The sequence below is a fragment of the Bos grunniens genome, chromosome 1, assembly GCF_055505025.1.
Source record: "Bos grunniens cultivar Pamir isolate PY7600 chromosome 1, Bosgru_T2T1.0, whole genome shotgun sequence".
Lineage (NCBI taxonomy): Eukaryota > Metazoa > Chordata > Mammalia > Artiodactyla > Bovidae > Bos > Bos grunniens.
In genome coordinates, this window is record NC_141165.1 from 131,350,773 (window position 1) to 131,367,455 (window position 16,683).

General features: G+C 36.4%; 1 protein-coding gene across 8 annotated transcripts in view; it reads left to right on the forward strand.

Moving 5' to 3' along the window:
- The window catches only part of ROBO1 (roundabout guidance receptor 1), a 1,296,447-nt gene extending 1,281,336 nt beyond the window's left edge, over nt 1-15,111 (forward strand). For all 8 annotated transcript variants that reach the window (XM_086411285.1, XM_086411320.1, XM_086411293.1 and 5 more), the window contains 3 exons: nt 5,676-5,984; nt 11,991-12,184; nt 13,415-15,111. In XM_086411285.1, the coding sequence (XP_086267411.1) occupies nt 5,676-5,984; nt 11,991-12,184; nt 13,415-13,429 (518 nt within the window). In that variant the 3' untranslated portion in view covers nt 13,430-15,111. The remainder of the gene's footprint in view (nt 1-5,675; nt 5,985-11,990; nt 12,185-13,414) is intronic.
- The last annotated feature ends 1,572 nt before the right edge of the window (nt 15,112-16,683 follow it).

Genomic DNA, 16,683 nt, shown 5'->3' on the forward strand with positions numbered 1-16,683 from the left:
ACCCTTCCTGATTTGTTTACATACTTGACTTAAAAAACAAATCTACATCATTTCTACAGCTCTACTTTTCATAAGTTATAAATTCACCCTCTTTGGAATGATGTTGTTTTGACTTGATATATCATTAATTTCAAGGTCTTGGGACTTTTAACAGTTAGTAAACAGAGTCTGTAAATGGATCTCTGTAGTGAGTGAATGCTGGCAGAATTGTCTCCATGTTTATGCTTTTTTTGTATTACTTTACATGCATTATATTGGTATTTAGAGAGTCTTGTATAAAGAATGGTGTTTATACAATTGTATAAAGAAAGAGACTATACATATATATGAGTTCCATGATCCCATTTTTTAAACCCAGTTTGAGCTATTAGCGGTATGAATTACCTGAAAGTACTATTTGTTATTTTATGAAATATAAAATTGTTTATACTATGATAATCCCTGATTTGACTCAGTGTTTATTTTGTGATACCTAAAAAAATATTTGGTAATCTGTTTATATTAGAAATTACACCTACCATCATTCCCCTCTGTTAATTATATACAGTGGCAATTATATACAGTAAGTTTGAACTCTTAAAATTACCATCAGATTCTCTTCTTTTTCTACCTGTATTATAGATAGCATCTATATAGAGCATCTGGGGATTTTGTCTCGAGTCATAGATTCCCAAGACTTTGTATGATCTTATGATACTGGTAATCATCAGCTTTGATATCCAATCAGCCCAGATATTTTATGATTTGATGATCAGATCAGAGCAGATCAGTCGCTCAGTCATGTCCGACTCTTTGCGACCTCATGAATCGCAGCACTCCAGGCCTCCCTGTCCATCACCAATTCCCAGAGTTCACTCAGACTCACGTCCATCGAGTCAGTGATGCCACCCAGCCATCTCATCCTCTGTCATCCCCTTCTTCTCTTTCCCCCAATCCCTCCCAGCATCAGAGTCTTTTCCAATGAGTCAACTCTTCGCATGAGGTGGCCAAAGTACTGGAGTTTCAGCTTTAGCATCATTCCTTCCAAAGAAATCCCAGGGCTGATCTCCTTCAGAATGGACTGGTTGGATCTCCTTGCAGTCCAGGGGACTCTCAAGAGTCTTCTCCAACACCACAGTTCAAAAGCATCAATTCTTTGGTGCTCAGCCTTCTTCACAGTCCAACTCTCACATCCATACATGACCACTGGAAAAACCATAGCCTTGACTAGACGAATCTTTGTTGGCAAAGTAATGTCTCTGCTTTTGAATATGCTGTCTAGGTTGGTCATAACTTTCCTTCCAAGGAGTAAACGTCTTTTAATTTCATGGCTGCAGTCACCATCTGTAGTGATTTTGGAGCCCAGAAAAATAAAGTCTGACACTGTTTCCACTGTTTCCCCATCTATTTCCCATGAAGTGGTGGGACCAGATTTCATGATCTTCGTTTTCCGAATGTTGAGCTTTAAGCCAACTTTTTCACTCTCCACTTTCACTTTCATCAAGAGGCTTTTTAGTTCTTTTATTTGATGATAGTGGCAGTCATCAGCTTCCTGATAAGCTGTATTTGTAATCCAGTCTGAGTTTGTAGCAAGGACATAGTGCAGAAATGAGTCTGCAGTCACTCACTCCCTCTGCTTCCAGGTATATTCTGAATTAGACTTTTCTTCTCCTCATATTCCCAGTCACAGGCTCAGTCTGAACTTAGAATAGCTCAGCCTTGGGTCTCTTCACTTTAAGTCACTCAGTAGAATCTGTCTTTTCTATCTTTTGGGTTATTTTTAATAAATAAGTAGTCAATGACGGGGATCACGGCATCTGGTTCCATCGCTTCTTAGCAAATAGATGCGGGGACAATGGAAACAGTGACAAACTTTCTTTTCTTGGGCTCTAAAGTCACTGCAGACTGTGACTGCACCATAAAATTAAAAAACACTTGCTCTTTGGAAGGAAAGCTATGATCAACCTAGACAGGGTATTAAAAAGCAGAGACATTACTTTGCCAACAAAAGTCCTTATAGTCAAAGCTATGGTTTTTCCATAGTCATGTATGGATGCAAGAACTGATGATAAAGAAGGCTGAGCGCCAAAGAACTGATATTTTCGAACTGTGGTGTTGGTAAAGACTCCTGAGAGTCCCTTGGACTGCAAAGAGATCAAACCAGTCAATCCTAAAGGAAATCAACCCTGAATATTCATTGGAAGGACTGATGCTGAAGGGGAAGTTCCAGTACTTTGGCCACCTGATGCAAAGAGCTGACTTATTGGAAAAGACCCTGATGCTGGGAAAGATTGAAGGCAGGAGGAGACGGGTACGACAAAGGATGACATGGTTAGATAGCATCACTGACTCAATGGACATGAGTTTGAGCAAACTCTGGGAGGTAGTGAAGGACAGGGAGGCCTGGTGTGCTGCAGTCTATGAGGTTGCAAAGTTGGAAACAACTGAGAGACTGAACAACAACTATTTTAAAAATGTTTTTAAAAAAATGTTGTTAAAGGAGGAAAATCATCACCAATGACAGTGACAGTTTATGTTTTAAGACAAAAAGCTTTTGATTTTCCTAGATTTACTTTATTTATTATTATTATTTATTTTATTTATTATTATTTATTTTATTTATTATTATTTATTTTATTTATTATTAGAGAACATGGTGAGCTAAGAGAATTAAGAACAACAGTATGCAAGTAACAGTCTGACCAGTTTTAATGATGCAGTCCTAAGTGAAACAGCTGGATGTAAGATGATATCTCAAAATTTATGCTTTCAGAGACCAATACAATGAATTCTAATGCCTTAGTTATATGACAGATAAAGTCAAAATAAAATTACTTTTAAAAACTCTTTATCTACTTAAGAGGTGGCAAGAATACACAGAAGAAACAAAAGAAAAATCATTCTTTAAAAAACTCATTTTTTAAAAGAAAAACTCATTCTTTCAAAAACTCATTCTTTCAAAAAAAACTACCAAGAATGAGAAACACTAGATTAAAACTGATGCTTGCTAGACCCCTTAATTTGCTATTATATTATGAATTTTCAAGGCACGATTTTAATATTCAAGAATTTTTTATGCTAGTGTATGTAAATAATAGTCACTGGACCATTGCCAATAATAGTAATATCTCTGGAAACAACTTAAATATTCCTCTGTTGGGATTTCCTATATAAATAATGATGTATTCATAAAACAAAACAGTATACAAACTTTTCATCAGAAGAGGTAAAGCTATATGTTTATGTATGGAGATGTATACAACTACACATTTAGGTGAAAAAAATATATAATCATTCTATGTTATTAGGAAAGGAAGGCTGTCACCTTCTGGTGGGCAGACATGCATGCTCCAAAACCCCGGATATGGCCGTTTTACATAGTTTCTAATGTGAATGGTATCCTTGGAATTATGCAACTCGGCAGCCTTGTTTTCTATGCATAAATAATTTCTGGGATGATCTATAAACATCCATTCAGACTAATTACCTCTGCATCAATATTGAGGATTTGAAATGAAGGTGAGGACATATGAAGGGTTATATTTCCAAGTTTTTATATACTTTAAAATTTTTACCATGTATATTTTCTATGGAAAAGCTTAATTTTGTAATACTAAACATTTACTATTAATACATACCCTATTCATATTTTAGTTGATTTGTCCTGTTAATATCACATAGAATATGAAAACATTACCATTTCTAAAGTCATGACTAAAGAAAAAATGTGCTGATAGTTTCAAGTCTCTAGATCTCTGGTTTTGACCTCCCATGAAATTCAGATTTTATATATAACAACCTCCTATATATATCTGCCTCGATACTTCAGAAGTTCTTCCTGTTAACTTTTCTGAAACAGAACTCATGCTCTTCCTTTGCAAACCATCTCTCTTTCTTATCCCTGCATTCCTCATCCAACTAGTTAACTATGGCAAAAATCTTAAGTTACCTAATGAATAGTCTTCTGGGGCTTCCCTGGTGGCTCAGTAGTAAAGAATCTACCTGTGATGCAGGAGACCAAGGTTCAACCCCTGGGCTGGGAAGATCCCCTTGAGGAGGAAACGGCAACCCACTCCAGTCTTCTTCTCCGGAAAATTCCATGGACAGAGGAACCTGGTGGGCTGTAGTCCATGGGGTCACAAAGAGTCAGACAGGAGCAACTGCACACACATCACGCTTCCCCTGCTATTTTCCATTGATCATTAAATAATATTGACTTTTATTCCTTAAACACTCTCAGGCACATCTACTCTCCATCTGAAAGTCACCAGTACAATTCTATCTCCTATCATTATTTACTGAGTTATTAAAATAACATTTTAGCCTCCTGGATTTAAGACTTTCCTTTTAATTCATCCTCCATACTACAGCCAGAACAAACAAAAACTAGAATCTGTTTGTATTCTTCTACTAACTTATCAACTATTACTAGGTTATATATATTTTTCCCCTGGAGTGTATCTAGGAGTCATTTAAAAAAAAATAATGTATTTAAAGAAAATACATTTTCTAGATATAAAATTATATGCCTACTTTTATTTTTAAGTATGTTTATGAGAAGTATAATTATATATAATATCCAATTATTTATAACATATTAATATATAACTATAGATAGATAAAAATAACTTATATGTATACTAGTGATTATCTAGTTTAAAACCTCCATATTACAAAGTGGAGAGAGCATAGCAGTGCAGGTAGATAGAATGAAACGGTAGTATACAGAACACTGAATCAGAAATTAGGAATCTGAGGGCATTAGTCCTGGTTCTGATTATATTTAGCTTTAAGTTTGGAAAATCACTTAAGATCTGTGTGTTTGAACTTCCCTATCTACAAAATGAGAAGGGATTCAGGTAGATTAGTGATGGCAAAGAGGTCTCAACTCAAGTGCCAATCTCAATCAATCTGAAGTGGTTGCCTGAAGAGTGAGGATATCCATCTGGGATCAGCAACATTACAGTGAAATCAATTAGGAAGATCTGCCATAAAGGCAATGGCACCCCACTCCAGGACTCTTGCCTGGAAAATCCCATGGATGGAGGAGCCTGGTAGGCTGCAGTCCATGGGGTCGCTAAGAGTCGGACACGACTAAGCACCTTCACTTTCATTTTTCACTTTCATGCATTGGAGAAGGAAATGGCAACCCACTCCAGTGTTCTTGCCTTGAGAATCCCAGGGACGGGAAGCCTGGTAGGCTGCCATCTATGGGTCGCACAGGGTCAGACACGACTGAAGCAACTTCGCAGCAGCCGTGGTTGGGGGAGAAAAAGCTATAGCATATATATCCATATTAGCCATCCCAAAACTAACTAATCTCTAAGTCCCAGCTCTATGATTCAATATTCCTGGGCCAGATAAGGGATTCCCTGGTAGCTCACCGTGTAAAGAATCCATCTGCAATGAAGGCAGACTCCAGTTCAATTCCTGGGTTGGAAAGATTCCCTGGAGAAGGAATAGGCTATCCACTGTGGTCGTGAAGCTTCCCTGGTGGATCAGTTGGTAAAGACTGACAGATAAATAAAAATGAGAGTACATTAAAATTGTTAGTCTTCTTATTCTTTGGTTGTCTTCAGTTGTTCAATTCTTTTAAGATTATTATTTCACTATTGAATGTGACTCTAATGGTAACGCTAATGTTGACAGATTTGGAAATGGCAGACTTTCACAGTATTTTAAATACTTCTTTTCAGATCTTCCACCTCCCCCTGTGCCACCACCTGCTATCAAGTCACCCACTGCCCAATCCAAGGCCCAGCTGGAGGTTCGACCCGTGATGGTGCCAAAACTCCCTTCTATAGAAGCAAGAACAGACAGATCATCAGATAGGAAAGGAGGCAATTACAAGGGGAGAGAAGTGTTGGATGGAAGACAAGTTGCTGATATGCGACCAAATCCAGGTGATGCCAGAGAAGCACAGGAACAGCCAAATGACGGGAAAGGACGAGGAAACAAGGCAGCAAAACGAGACCTTCCACCAGCAAAGGCTCATCTCATCCAAGGTACTTATTTAGTCAAGCAGCCAATAAATACAGATTGAACATGTTTGCATGGTACACAGTTAAGACTCTTTAGGATCAGGTACAAAGGGTAAGATTCAGACATTTGCTCTTTATTGGAGGAGACAGGTATGCACCCAGGTAATTTGAATACAATCAGTTCTAATACATGATATTATGCACGTCTTCCTTGAAGAGGTGCCAGTTTAGTTGAAGTTTAAAGGAAAGCATGATTTACACAAGTTACAAAGGAAAAGGAGATTTCTGAGAAAGGAAATAAATAGAGGCAAAACATGAAAATGTGAAAATGAATGTTTGGTGAATTCCGATTTCCAGTTTGGCTGGAAAATAAGATGCTTGGGGCCAGGGACGAATGGCAAAAATAAAACTAGAAAGGTGGTTGAACCTGATTGAGGAGGCCAGGAATACTATTTTGAAGAGTTTGGGATTAATGATATGGACAGTGGTGAACCAGCAAAAAAATTAATCAAGAAATTATGTAATCAAAAATAAGAATTAAAAAAATTATCCTTTTTTTTTCTGCTTAAAAAAATAACTGACAGAGCTCTATAGTGAAGGAGGAGTCTGGAATTGGGTAGCTGAAGGTATCAGAACCTTGCAAAATAATCTAGGTATAAAATATGAAAGCACTGAATTAAAAGAGTTGTGCAAATTAAAAAGAGAAACAGCCTATGTAGGCATTTCAGAGATAGATCCTCTAGGACTTGGTGACTAATTGAATGTAAAAAAGTAAAATGAACTAAGGGAGTAAAAAAGTTATTCAAATGTTAATTAGATGGCTTTCCATGACTATACAACATAATTGTATTGAACAATGTAAAAAAATGAGGAAAAGGATAAAAGTCTTATGGAAAATAACTTCAGTTATGACTAAGGTACTGACAAGAACGTAGAAATGAAAAAATGAAAAAATTCAGTAAGAATTTAGAGAACTAAGTTTAAAGATCAGGAGAAAGGTTGTACGTAGAGAATGGATGTTGTTCACCTCAGCATCACAGAGGTGAAAATTGTTTGAATTGCAAAAGCTAAATTATCAGCAGTGATGTAGGGGATAATGTTTAACAATCAATTCTCTGGGAAGGAAACAGAACAAGCCCCTAATTTGTAGCCATTTGCTTACTTCTGTTGTGTAATTACATCCAAAATGGCTAGTTTCAAGCGACTAATATGAAATCAGTGTTATGTGGAGTTCGGAGGAGATTGGTGTAGTAGACCCTTGTGTGAACACGTCAGCTGTCTCCAGCACACCACAGAGATGACTGTAAGGATACTGCATGATGGTTAAGGGTACTAGCGGGGAGAGCAAAAGGAGGAGGGACTAGACAGGGATGGGGAATTAGAGGTACAGACCACTACATACAAAATAAATAAGCTACAAGAACATATTGTACAGCACAGAGAATATTGCCATTACTTTATAATAACATGAGAATATAGCCACTATTTTATAATACATTATAATAACTTTGAATCACTATATGCTACTAATATAATATTGTAAACCAACTATACTTCAGGGAAAATAAACGCATTCATACATACAAACATATGTGAGGCAGAGGAACATTCTGTACAGAAACTGAGGTGGAATCAACCCAGTGATATAAAGTAATCAAACCATTCAAACTAGAAAGAATAGTATCCTGAAAATAATGGAGAAGGACATTTTAAGATGGGAAGGAATATCAAATGGCACAGAAGTGAAAGTTGGATGTGAATGGGGGTAGGGTGGGAGAATGGCTGAAGGACACAGAGATTTTACAAATGTTTATTTTGTGGGTGGTACTTAAAAGATCGAGGGCTTCCCAGGTGGCTCAGTGATAAAGAATCTGCCTGCCAATGTAGGAGACTTGAATTTGATCCCTGGATCCCGAAGATACCCTGGAGATGGAAATGGCAACCCACTTCAGTGTTCTTGTCTGGGGAATCCCACGGACATAGGAGCATGAGGGAGCTGTGGACCATGGGATCGCAAACAGTTGAACAAGGCTTGGCGACTAAACCACCACCACCATTTAACTTTTTAAAATCAAATAGTCACTATAGAATCTCGACTGTAGGGTCTGGAAAGTAAATGAAAATTGTGGAAGGGACGTGATAAGTATGGGCTCTCTGCAGAAGGTTGGGAAGGAGAGAAGTCAAGACAAGATTTGACAGGAAGGCAGGATCTGTGGAAATGATTTTAGGTAAGATATTTGAACATTAGTATAGACTGAAGAGAAGAACCTGTTTAGGCAGAAGAGATACAAGAAAAGAAGGTAATTGATGAAGGAATCAGGAAAGAGTGATGGGGAAATGAATCTTAGAAGGTTGTAAGTGCAGTTTATAACTACAACTGTTTTCAAAGCTGCAGTTTGATAAGATTGGACATCAGTCTGTTCTGTTCATTATGGGCATCTGGTCATTAGCAACTTTCTTTCAGTATAGAGGACAGGTTCACTTCATTCTGTGACGGAAGCCTGAACTCCTCACTCTGGCATGGACTCAGCAATGAAGTGATGGTAAAGTTGTGAGTTTTGCACAGATGCCTCCACTGTGACCACAGATTACTTGCTTACATCACTAAAATATGAAGTTTGAAAAACTGTGCTTTTTTTTAATCATTAAAGTCAAGGTGATCTGAACTTTTAACAATTATACTCCAAGTAGTAATTCATAAATCAAATGTCACAATATAACTTATGAGATTTGTATCTGACCTGAAAGTACAGACCAATTTGCTGCTCACAAGCAACGTTTCTCCAAAATAAGCTGAATTCTTTAGGAGAAAATTTAACAACTCAGAATGATTTTGGTGTGTGTAAAATTAAAACAAAGGGATGAAATTATTTTTGTGTCTTGTAATTATCATTTCTGTGCATTCCTGTAATTTTAACCTTCATAATTCAGTTTTTGCTATTTATAATTAAAGAGGCTCCCTGATTTACATCTGTAACAAATGGTTGTTTTTAATTAAGGAGAGTGGCCTTTTAGATTTCAAAGTCTGATCTTTTTGCTGACATTTACCTCAGTTCGTTCAATTTATTTCTACATATATCAAACATCTACAGTGTTATGAAGCATTGTACTCGTCCTGAAATTTATGTGTAAACATGAACCTTGACCTCAAGGAGCTTATAGTCAGGGAAGGAGACAGGTAATTTTTATTCACAGATACACCCATATTTGAAAATGTTTATGGTGTCATGATACTTGAGAGTCCAGAGAAGGGAAAATTAGCCCAGTCTTGTGGGTGATGGAATGTAAAGAAAGACTTCTTGATCTTTCCTAGTGGAAATGACCCATAAGCTGACTTTTCAGGAGGGTGGAATTTAGCTTGGGCAAGAAGAGTGGATAGGTTGTTTTGGCAGAGAAAGTCAGAATGAGAAGTTGAGGTACATTGAGGAGAATATAAGAAATTCAGTGTTATTAGACAGTAAAAGTGATAAAGATGAAGCTCTTGAGATAAATGTAAGCTTACCTCATGGAGACCCTGTAGTTCCTGTAAAAGGAAGGTAGCTGAGTGAAGCAAGTTTAGAGGGAAATAACTCAAGAAGCAGAGACCCGTTAGAAGAAATTTGCAACCTCAGAAGAGACATGGAGAATATAAACCAGGCTGTGGGAGCAGGGATGACTGAGGGGAATATTCAAGAAACTTTTTAGGTAAAATCATCCTTACGTGTTATATATTTGAATATGTGGAAAAGGTTCATTTAAGAGGTTATGGGAAGGTTGTTGGAAAGGAGAGAAGATATTAAAATAATTCCAGCTTTCTATCTAAGATATCTTAAAGATTAGTGATGCCATAACTACATTAAGGAATACAGAGGGGGAAGAAATCTCAGAGGCGTGGATATGGTGAAGTCAGTGCTCAATCTGTGGAGTTTGAGGGGCCCTCAAAAGGAGGCAGTTGGACAGAGTTCAGGAATTATACATTAATAACTCATCATGGTGAAATAGTAAAGCCACCCATTTATTCAGTCAGAATATTTATTTATTTTTTAAATTTATTTATTTTCATTGGAGGCTAATTACTTTACAATATTGTAGTGGTTTTTGCCATACATTGACATGAATCAGTCATGGGTGTACATGTGTTCCCCATCCTGAACCCCCCTCCCACCTCCTTCCCCATCCCATCCCTCTGGATGATCCCAGTGCACCAGCCCTGAGCACCCTGTCTCATGCATCAATAACTTATTATATATCTAGGTGAGATGGTATCAATACACAAAGCCAAGTATCTGCCCTCATGGCAGCTCTGTTCTAGAAAAGGTACAGTCTGAGAGAGTGGATGAAATCGCCCAGAGTAAATGGGAAAAAAAGCTTTTATGCACACACACACACACACACACACACACACGCACACTGGGCTAAAAGCAGAAACCAGCAAGAAGGGCATCACTGTGTAAGAGGCACCGCATAAGAAGAGCCCACCAAAGACAGGCCAGGAAGCGGGGAGAAGTAGGAGCTGAGACTAGTAGTGTTTACCCTGGCTGTGGTTTTCAGATGAAGGGCAGTGAGAAGTCTAGAGACCTAAGGATTGAAACATGGTTAGCATTATCAAAGTCAACAGGGAGTTTTCTCAGTTCCCTTGTAGTAATGTGGGCATAAGTAGATTTCAGTGAGATGTAGAGTGAATGGGAGTTGTAATGACTGAGTCCAGATTACTTTTCAAGAAGCTATGCTAACCTATCAGTAGAGATAGATTTATAGATTTATGTAGAGCACCGGCTTAAGGGGAAAATCTTTAGCCAAAGAGATATTTTATCATGATGTAGTTTGTCAAAAGCTAAGTTCAGTAGAAAAAATTGGGTGAAACAGAGACAGAAGATGAAGGTCACAGAGGGCCAAGTTCCATGAAGCTAGCTAGGTGCTGGCATAGTGATCCACATGGACTCTGAAACACCAGAGAATCAGAAGCCTGGATCAGGAATGAGAGTTGTGATGAATACAACAGGAGAGAAGTAGCACCAAAGAGGACGATACAGGTTACGTAACTCCACTGCGTGGCCCTCACAGGAACAGGGTGTTTTTGTTCAAGGGGGGAAGAGCAATGATTTATAGCTAGTGTTGGTGACCTGAGAGCCAGCTTCCCTTCTTCCGCCGTAAGGAACTTCAGTGTAGACTCCCTGGGAAACCAGATTTCACTCAGGCAATGTGGACCGTAGAGGAAGCTTTTAGGGGAGGAAAACAAAAGGGCATGTGGAAGGGTTTTGTTTTGTTTTGCTGTGCTCTGTTTTGATGTGTTTTCTGTGCAAAGGTTAGAATGGACAGGCTTTGGAGAGAAGTAAGCAGTTGAAAGATGCAACATTAGAAGCATCACCAAATTTAAAGCATATGGAAATAGTCATTCACGAGACAGCAGTTACCAGGAGTGGCTTGATTTTTGAAGCTAGCAACGTCAGGCTTCTCAGATTCAGGGTTCCACAGTGTAAATATGATGTTGAAATGGAGGTGGGCATCTTGGTATCAAGGGAGTGAACCCAGGTTTGACTCTGTTTTGGTGGTTCAGTAAGACTGGGATTTGTTTTTCTATCAATGCCTAATAATTCTTTCTTAGTTTACGTAGGTACATACTACAATGTCTCATGTGTTTTCACATCAACACTAGCAACTCCTAGTGTCCTAGTAGACACTATTATCACTTTTTTTTTTGAAAAAGTGGAAACTAAAGCCTGAAATAATGGGAGATAACATAGTGAAGGATAAGACTGGAAGTCATGTCTGACTCCAGGTTTGGTTTCCCACTTTTAAGGATATTGATCTCAAGTGAATTTGAGACAGATAAGAATTTATGAGCAGAATCAATCTAAATCCCAGCCACTACCAGGAAAAGAACAGGGTTGTTATTTTTGTTTTCAATGCCTTATTCATTATTGTTAATGTCCTCATTTATTCTTCAGAAACACTAATGTTTCTCCATTCCGATTTATAGACATAGTGATACATTATACAATGAAAATGTACACCGGGCTTCATATGCACTTATTATATTTCATTACACAGAGGATATTCTGCCTTACTGTAGACCTACTTTTCCGACATCAAATAATCCCAGAGATCCTAGTTCATCAAGTTCTATGTCATCAAGAGGATCAGGAAGCAGACAAAGAGAACAAGCAAATGTAGGTCGAAGAAATATTGCAGAGATGCAAGTTCTTGGAGGATATGAAAGAGAAGATAATAATGAAGAATTAGAGGTATCTATAATGTTTTTCAAGTTTCCCACTGTTAAACTAGTTTTTATATAAACCTCAAAGTTTAAAGCATTCATCAGTCTACAGAAATGTTACTATTTCATCACAAGCCCTGTTAGTGATGATAGCAATTGAAAGTCTTAGAATTTAATGATTTTTCTTGAAATGTGTTCCAAAGTTTTAAATGGTAGTAATGGTTTCTTTTTAGACACTAGCATTCATCTTCAGATAGGAAATTTGTATAACAAATATGTTGTTAGGGAATAAGAACTATTGATCTAGATAATTGTAATTCATAGTATTACAACAGATTATAAAAATCCAGTAAAGTGATAGAGTTATAAAATGTGAGTGAGGGTGTTTTGCCTGTACTATCTGCCATCTAGTGATCACTGGGATTAATCAGGACGATTTGGGCAATTACCTTTCATCTTCAGTCTTTTGAAAATGGGAACCTAATACTTACCACTGACATTCCCAAATAGAGAACACTTTTTGAGTCAAAGATATCCTTTGTTATAATCTATAGATAGTATTGTAAGGTAGAGTTGGCAGTAAGTCACATCGTATTGTAAATCCTGTGTTTAAGACTGTGTTTTCACCATTCAATGAAAAGATAAGCTGAGGACAAATTTCTCTTCCTACAAATAGATGTTATCTCAAGCGGATTGTTAGTAGAGTGTTAAACTATAACTTTGTATAATAGAAGGTAAAAAATTATAATTAATTATGTCTAATTGAATTTGCTGTTATGCCCAATGTATTTTTATTTTGTGGTTTAGAATAAGAAGACTTTCCTTTTGCACATGCTGTTAGAAAAGTTATTTTTCAGGTTTTGGGTTTAGTTTTTGTTTTGTTTTTAGAAGAGCCCTTTGAGGGCACAAAAAGTCAATATAGGCAACCAGCTACTTGAAACCAGTAAAAATTGAGCTATTGTGTTGAGTTGAGGCTGGAGGGTAGAAAACTTGGCCTGCTCTTGTTCCTCTCCCTGTGCCACACTTCCTAATCCCCAGACACTGGATGGAACACAGTTTAGTACTCGTTAGAGAACTACTGGATTTGCCGTCAAAACCAGCTAAAGTTGATGTATGAATATGTTGCCATGAGCACTTTTCAGTGTATGCTAGGGAATGAATGAAGAAACAATGTAATAATAAAAGCATGAAATAAATATGAAGTAGGACAACACTCGAAGATTTATTTTCAAATTTAACAGGAACTTATCTCTTACAGGAAACTGAAAGCTGAAGACAACCAGAGAGGATTATGAGATCTAATGTGAAAGTTATCACTCAAGATGCCTTGTGTCAGATGACATAAGACGCCAGATAAAATGTTCAGTGCAATCAGAGTGTACAAATTGTCGTTTTCATTCCTCTTATTGGAATACCATTTTTTAAATTTTACTGGGGTTTTATCATTGTTATTTGATCCCTATCCCTAGGAAGAACCTCCCTATTCCCCTCGCTGTTGGAACAAATCATTTCACCTTGCTTCCGGCAAGGGAAGTATTTGACTTCTTGCTTCAGTCATCAGCCAACAGGAGAGAACAAAACAGTTCTTTTGCATTTTGCCCCTGAGATATGGCATTGCACTGCTTATATACCAAGCCAATTTACTGATCAAAGATGCAGAGTTGACTAATCAACTTCATGTCAAGGGCTCTAAAGATATAATCTTTCTATAACCAACTGCTAATGCAAACTAAAACATAACTTCATTTTAACATGATTTTAAAATCAGTCTTTCATACCACCCTCTGCAGGGAGAAAAAAAAAAAAAAACATAGCAAATGCAGGACAACCATAATCAATTTGAAAGGGGTAGAAACATTGTAAATATATACTCTTCGCAACCCCTGGTGGTACTTTATTTTGTCTTCATTTCGATCGCTGAAGTATATTGTTATCAGAAACTTACTTTTGGATAAGTAGGGGTAAGCCAGTTGGATCTCTGGTTGTCTAGTCATTGTCATAAGTCAGCCCAGCAAAAACCTTGTTCTATTTTTCAATCAAAAAGCAATTATAAATGCATATTACCAACAAACGGATGTTTTTAATGACCAATCGAATAAGGACATCCCATCTCAACTGGCCTGAATTTCTTCTGGTAGTGTCAGTTCAACTTTCGGAAGTGCCACTTAAGGAAGTTTGATTTTTGTTTTTGTAATGCACTGTTTTTAATCTTTTTCTTTTTTTTTTTTTGGTTTTAAAAGCACAATCACTAAACTTTATTTGTAAACCATTGTAACTATTAACCTTTTTTGTCTTATTGAAAAAAAAATGTTGAGAAGCGTTTTTAACCTGTTTTGTTAATGCTCTATGTTTGTATTTGGAATATTTGAATGATGACAGATGGTGAAGTAACGTGCATACTTTATTGTGGGCCATGAATGCAACGGTTCTTACTTTTCCTGGACTGAAAGAAAAAAAGGTTTAAGTTTGTTATGGCCATTGGTTAAGCTTAGAAGATTTCCTTATAAGCTCAAATGGAGGCATTACTTGCTTTGAATTGCCAAATGATGTCCTCTGACTGTAGATTTTTATGACCCTTTTTTTTCATTATATAAATTTCATTAACTTTATAATTGGTGCTATTTGAAGAAAAAAAGTACATTTATTCATTTATAGGTATCAGTCCTGACCCACCCCCCTAGCCCTGCCATCCCCACAGAAAACAAAGCCAAACAAAACTGAACCACAAAAAAAAAAAAAGCTGGTGTTCACCAAAAACTAAATGTGTTCACTTAGATAATTTGAAATTTACATAGAAAAGGTGTGCAGTACTAAGGGAACAATCCATGTGATTAATGTTTTCATTATGTTCATGTAAGAAGCCTCTTATTTTTAGCCATAATTTTGCATACTGAAAATCCAATAATCAGAAAAGTAATTTTGTCACATTATTTATTAAAAATGTTCTCAAATACATCATTCTTCCTTGTGTTGATTTCTTTTTTTTCATTGTGTGATCAAACTTATTCCATTTAATCACAAAGTTGTGCTGTCTTAACATTTCATACTGTATTATCAAATGAGTAAAAATTCCCCTTTATGAATAGCCAGGTTTTAGTTATAAGGAAAATTTCTCATTTTACTTTTCTGAAGTTAAAGATACAAAGTGAATCATAAATTAATAGTCATTTAATCAGAGTAACTTTTAATTATTATTAAGAATGTACTAAAATGTTTTTGTGTACTTGCCTGAATTTCAGTTAACTTATTTCTGAAATGGTCAGGATTCAACTATGATAGATCTGATTTGTAAACTTTGAACTACTTAAGTTTTATCAACAAGAAAATTATATGAATCCAAAATACTTACTAGTATCTGCTTTATTGTTCCAAATTTATGTAAAATTCTGACAATTCAATAAGCTATCATGTACCAGATTGCATATTATTGTTCATTAGATTAAAGTCAGTATATTCAATTATTCACCTTTGGAAGAATGAAATGAGCATCTTGTCTTAGAAGTTCCAAGAGCAACAGAATCTACTGAAAGTTTTTTTCCTGTGACTTATATACTGCTAAATTTTTTGTTGGCCACAATTTGAAAATACGGGGAAAAAGTTTAAAAGGGGATAATAATTTGAAATTAATTTTACAAAAATGAAGCAATCACCAGCATCTACATAAAGATAAAAAGGTTCATAGGTCAAGAAGTCAGTTTCCAAGCTATATCGAGGGAAAAAAATTAGAGAGATACGTTTGAAGGTGTAATTTTTCTTTTCTTTTGGTGAGTTGACTAAAAGTAACTTAATCTCTCTTTATAGTGAATGATATGCATATAAATTATGTGTAATTATACACATAAATTATGTGTATCAGAGATCCTGGGTTTGAATCCCAGTTTTGTCATGGGCTATGTTTCCTTGGACATATTACTATATTACTTAACCTCTAAGTTTCAGGTACTTCACCTGTAAACTCAATAATACCTACCTCATGTAGATGTTGTCATGATTCAGCGAATTCATGTATATAACATGGACTCTGTAAAGCCCCAAAACAATACAAGATATTGTTGTATTTATGAACTGAAAACACTGCACACTTGCTATCTTCACACATAATTTGTTTCCAAAACTTGCAAAGAATTTTTTTTAACAAGGTCAAAAAATAAGTGTGGTTCAAGGATAGGTTGGTTCCATTTCCAGTGAATAAAATTCACTGTCAAATACCTAATCATGGAATAAATTCTTAGTGTTTCTCCTTGTTTCCTTGCTTTTGAATTCTGGAGGGTGAGGATATGACATTTTCAGCACATATTTCACAATTCAGGGGGACAAGCATGTCATTTGAGGTCTCAGTGACTAGACTAAGTGTCTATTTTGGGCTGCTTTTCTGCCTAATTGAAGAAAATACTGTCTTAGTTCCAGGGCAACTCAATTATGTCTTTCTTGGTCATTCCATATATGTAGTCTGGATTTTCTCCTCTCTTTCCAGTCTACAGGGTGGATCAAAATTTCAAATAGTACCTAATTTCATGGATAGAAAGT